Source organism: Sprattus sprattus, assembly GCF_963457725.1.
Source record: "Sprattus sprattus genome assembly, chromosome: 18".
In the NCBI taxonomy this organism is placed as follows: domain Eukaryota; kingdom Metazoa; phylum Chordata; class Actinopteri; order Clupeiformes; family Clupeidae; genus Sprattus; species Sprattus sprattus.
Genome location: NC_137916.1, coordinates 22521845 through 22525951, shown reverse-complemented (window position 1 = coordinate 22525951; position 4107 = coordinate 22521845). Strand labels below are relative to the sequence as shown.

The 4107-nt window shown below is 45.6% G+C and overlaps 1 protein-coding gene across 1 annotated transcript in view; it reads left to right on the top strand.

Annotated features, from left to right (window-relative positions):
- LOC308379325 (thyroid hormone receptor alpha-like) overlaps positions 1-3788 on the top strand; it is a gene marked incomplete at its 3' end in the record, with an annotated part of 39184 nt that extends 35396 nt beyond the window's left edge. The window contains exons 8-9 of the mRNA XM_080856411.1: positions 1982-2240; positions 3538-3788. Coding sequence (XP_080712537.1) covers positions 1982-2240; positions 3538-3788 — 510 coding nt within the window. The remainder of the gene's footprint in view (positions 1-1981; positions 2241-3537) is intronic.
- Positions 3789-4107: the final 319 nt, after the last annotated feature.

Sequence of the window (4107 nt, the reverse complement as noted above, 5' to 3'; positions counted from 1 at the left end):
GGAGAAGTAAGGGTGTGTGTGTGTGCGTTTGGGTGCTCAGTACAGCTGACTTGGAATTGAAAATGATTTGTTGTTTTCAGACATTCAGCAAGAGGGGACTGATTTTTAACCAAAACACCACGTCAGGTAGTTTCAATATTAGGAGAAAGCTCAATGTGGCCTATTATGTGATTTGATGCTATTTATTTATTCATTCATTCATTCATTCATAGTTGTATCATTATAAATTATTATATTTATTTATAAATGTCTTATATACATATATTTATAGATGTATTTTTAACCTAAGAGGGCCAGTTAATTTTGTATTGTATTTTTATCGTTATTTAAGTATTTCATGTACAGACCATCATTTAAAGGCACACAATATTTTGGACTAATTAGGAATTATTGGACAGTTGTTTTGAGTTGGGGAATGATCGAAATGCCACATACCAATTGATCTGACTGATTGATTTGTTGCTCAGCTCTTCTATTAGAACCACTCACTGATTGACCATAAAAGTCCATGTGTGTGTGTGTGTGTGTGTGTGTGTTTCTGTGTTTCTGTGCGCATGCGTATGTGTGTGTGTGTGTGTGTGTTTGTTTCCCCTTGCTCACAGTTTCTCCACTCTTTGTAAACACATTCGATAACAAGGTCACTGCAATTAGCACACGCATGGCTGTGAATGGGTGTGTGTGCGGGGGGGGGGGGGGGGGGGGGGGTCATGCTGAAGGAGTGAATGTCACTCTGATTCTTCCTGTTAGCTTATGAATCATGGAGTGCCATGTGTCTGTGTGTACGGTGTGTGTTTTCATGCGTGTGTATGTGTGGACACACACAGGGTACAAGTATGTTAATCTCACATGGCAGAATTAACTCCACGATCCTATTGGCTTACAACTGAGTGCTTTGTGGTTCAGATTCAGACTACTACGCATGGCTCCAGTACCACATTATAATTAGACTATCAGAAAGAGTGTGTGTGTGTGTGTGTGTGAACCTGTGAGTTCTACTTTATCATGTCATATCTACCCTTTGCCTCTTCTCTTTCTCCTCACCTCTTCATTTTTCCTTGCGTTTATCTGTGTGTGTGAAAATGCTTTCGGTCTCTCTGATACACCTTGACCAGGACTTCACAGTGCCATTTGTTTATACTATATCGATGTGTGTTTGTGTACGCGTGTTTGTGTAAGTGTGAGTTTGAGTGTGTGAGTGTGAGTGTGAGTGTGTGTATGTTACTCCTTGTTCCTCCCTCTGCCAGCTGCCTTACCAGAATCAGATCTCCCTGAACATCTGCTGTATGTGTGTGTGTCTGTGAGAGAGATTATGTGTGTGTATCTGTAACTCCCTTAGTAAGGTCCAAATCATCCTAGTTGAAACAGTGCTGTGTGTGTGTGTGTTTGCGTATATGTGAATGTGCGTTTGTGTGAGTGTTTTTGTGTGTGAATGAATGTGTGGGTCAGAGGTTCCGCTAGAATTTTTGTTTTTCATTTTCTGGACATTTTAATGAATAAGCCGGTCAAATATTCTAAATAAGCCTACTGAATAAAACTGATGGCAGGCTTTGGCATGGGGGTATGTCATAATCTGGTTGTATTGAATGCAACATGTTTATCGCAGTGCAAACAGAACATTCTATCCTTACCATCAATTACCTCGCACCTTAGCCAAGAGAATTTGTCTCTCGATTCCGACCTAAACGCAGACACTTCTGCCTTTACTCTGGTTGAGCTGTCCGAACATCTATGGCTTCAGGTATTACAGGTTCATCCTCATCAGACGGTTCACCCTCATCAGTTGCGTTTGGCCTCTGAAAAAAGTTTTAAAGGCTAGTCTGCTTGGCCATGTTTGATCCTTCTCACTCCGTTTATAACCGACGGTTTGCGCTTTATTTAAAATGCAGCATATGCACTGGTGTGGGTGTGTATCTGTAACTCTCTCTCTCTCTCTCTCTCTCTCTCTCTCTCTCTCTCTCTCTCTCTCTTTGGTCTCCACCAGCTCCCATGCGAGGACCAAATCATCCTGCTGAAAGGCTGCTGTATGGAGATCATGTCCCTGCGGGCGGCAGTGCGCTACGACCCAGAGAGCGAGACGCTGACGCTGAGCGGGGAGATGGCCGTCAAGCGCGAGCAGCTGAAGAACGGCGGGCTAGGCGTGGTGTCGGACGCCATCTTCGACCTCGGCAAGAGCCTGGCACAGTTCAGCCTGGACGACTCCGAGGTGGCCCTGCTGCAGGCCGTGCTGCTCATGAGCTCAGGTAAATGGACAGGGGATCCGTAGAGGCCCACGTCTGGCCCAGAAATGGCATGGCTGTGGAGCGAGACCGGGCCCAGTCCAGAGTAATGGGGGGGGGGGGGGGTCTCTAGAAAGGTCTAGCCAAGTTTTTTAAACTAGCTTCTGCATTTTACCAATCCAGAATGTTTTAACATCACCTCTGTGACCAGTATGTAGATTGGCTGCCTGCTCTGGCTCAGGTCTGTTCCTGCTCTGGCTCAAGTCTGGCCCTGATTTGGCCCAGGTCTGGCCCTGATTTGGCACCGGTCTCAGTTAGATGCACACCAGATCACAGACAGATCTGTTCCAGAGTTGGCTGCTGTGTAGTCTGCGAGTTTCCTTTGGAGCACAGTGGAAGCTTTGGCATCCCTCGCTGAAATGCACCTATTAACCTGTCTGGAATATTTACAAGCCTGTCTGACAAATTTACAGGACTGTTTCATTAACCAGTCGTAGCATGTTTATAAGCTTGTGTTAGGTTCTGTTATTTCCAGTTTGTGCCCCAGTAAATTTTAGACTTTCTTCATGTATTAATCACTCTTAACTACCATTAATTTACAATGTAAATACATTACGTACGAGTCCCCCAATGTAAATATACTTCGTACGAGTCTCCCCATACCTCTCACTCATCTCTTTCACCTTTTGTGTGCTAATACACTGCTCATACCTTAAAGGCGCCCGAGGCAACATTAGAGGCTTGAGACTCGAATAATAAACGTTCAATTTCTAGTCTTTTTTTACACGTAGTAAGTTTCAATAACACCATACCATTACATATCGACACTCAAGGAGCAAAGATGAGACGTCGTTGTGTGGTGAGAACTGATAGAAAATTGCGCTGCCAGCGCCGCCGGTGGGGAGAGGCCATTTTTTCAAATCTTCCGATTTTTTGGTGGCACCAATATATAAAGGGCTACACTCTTGCGGCTAGTTTAAGCGCTCTTTTTAACGCCCAAAGTATCAAATAATGATGCAAATGTGCTAATATGGTGAAGTAAATGTCAATATCATAAAGATTGTCTTATCCAGAATATTTCCATTTTGATGCCCTAATGTTGCTTTGGGCTCCTTTAAAACATCAGGACGTTTTTTTTTTTTTCATTCTTCCTCTCCTCTACACCCCTCCACACACACACACACACACACACTCTCTTCACCCTCTTTTTTCACCTCACTCTCTTTCACTTTTTTCTTTCCATGTTCCCCCTCACTCACTTTCCTCCTCTTCTCCTGGGTTATTCCACGCTCTTCAACCCCTCTTCCCCCTTCCTCTTTAGACCGCTCAGGGGTGACGAGTGTGGAGAAGATCGAGGCGTGCCAGGAGAAGTACCTGCTGGCGTTTGAACACTACATCAACCACCGCAAGCACAACATGGCCCACTACTGGCCCAAGCTGCTGATGAAGGTGACGGACCTGCGCATGATCGGGGCCTGCCACGCCAGCCGCTTCCTCCACATGAAGGTGGAGTGCCCCAACGAACTCTTCCCCCCGCTCTTCCTGGAGGTCTTCGAGGACCAGGAAGTTTGATCCAGAGAAGGGGGAAGAAGAAGAAAATAACGAGGAGGGAAGGATGGGGTACGGGGATGGGGTGGGAGGGGTGAGGTCAAAGTTCTACGGAGGAACAGTGATGAGATGGGGGTATTTTTTTACGGTCTCCGTTCGCTCTTTCCGTTTATCCAAACGAGACTGCTGACGCCAGACAAAGTGTTGATGCCACCCTGTTCTTGCTGTAACTTGGACAGCTCTGAAGTGCAACCTTCAAGACGCCGCTCTCTCTCTCTCTATCTCTCTATCTCTCTCTTGTAGTCTGTGCCCCTTTGCTGGGAAAGCCCAGCTTTCCTTTGAC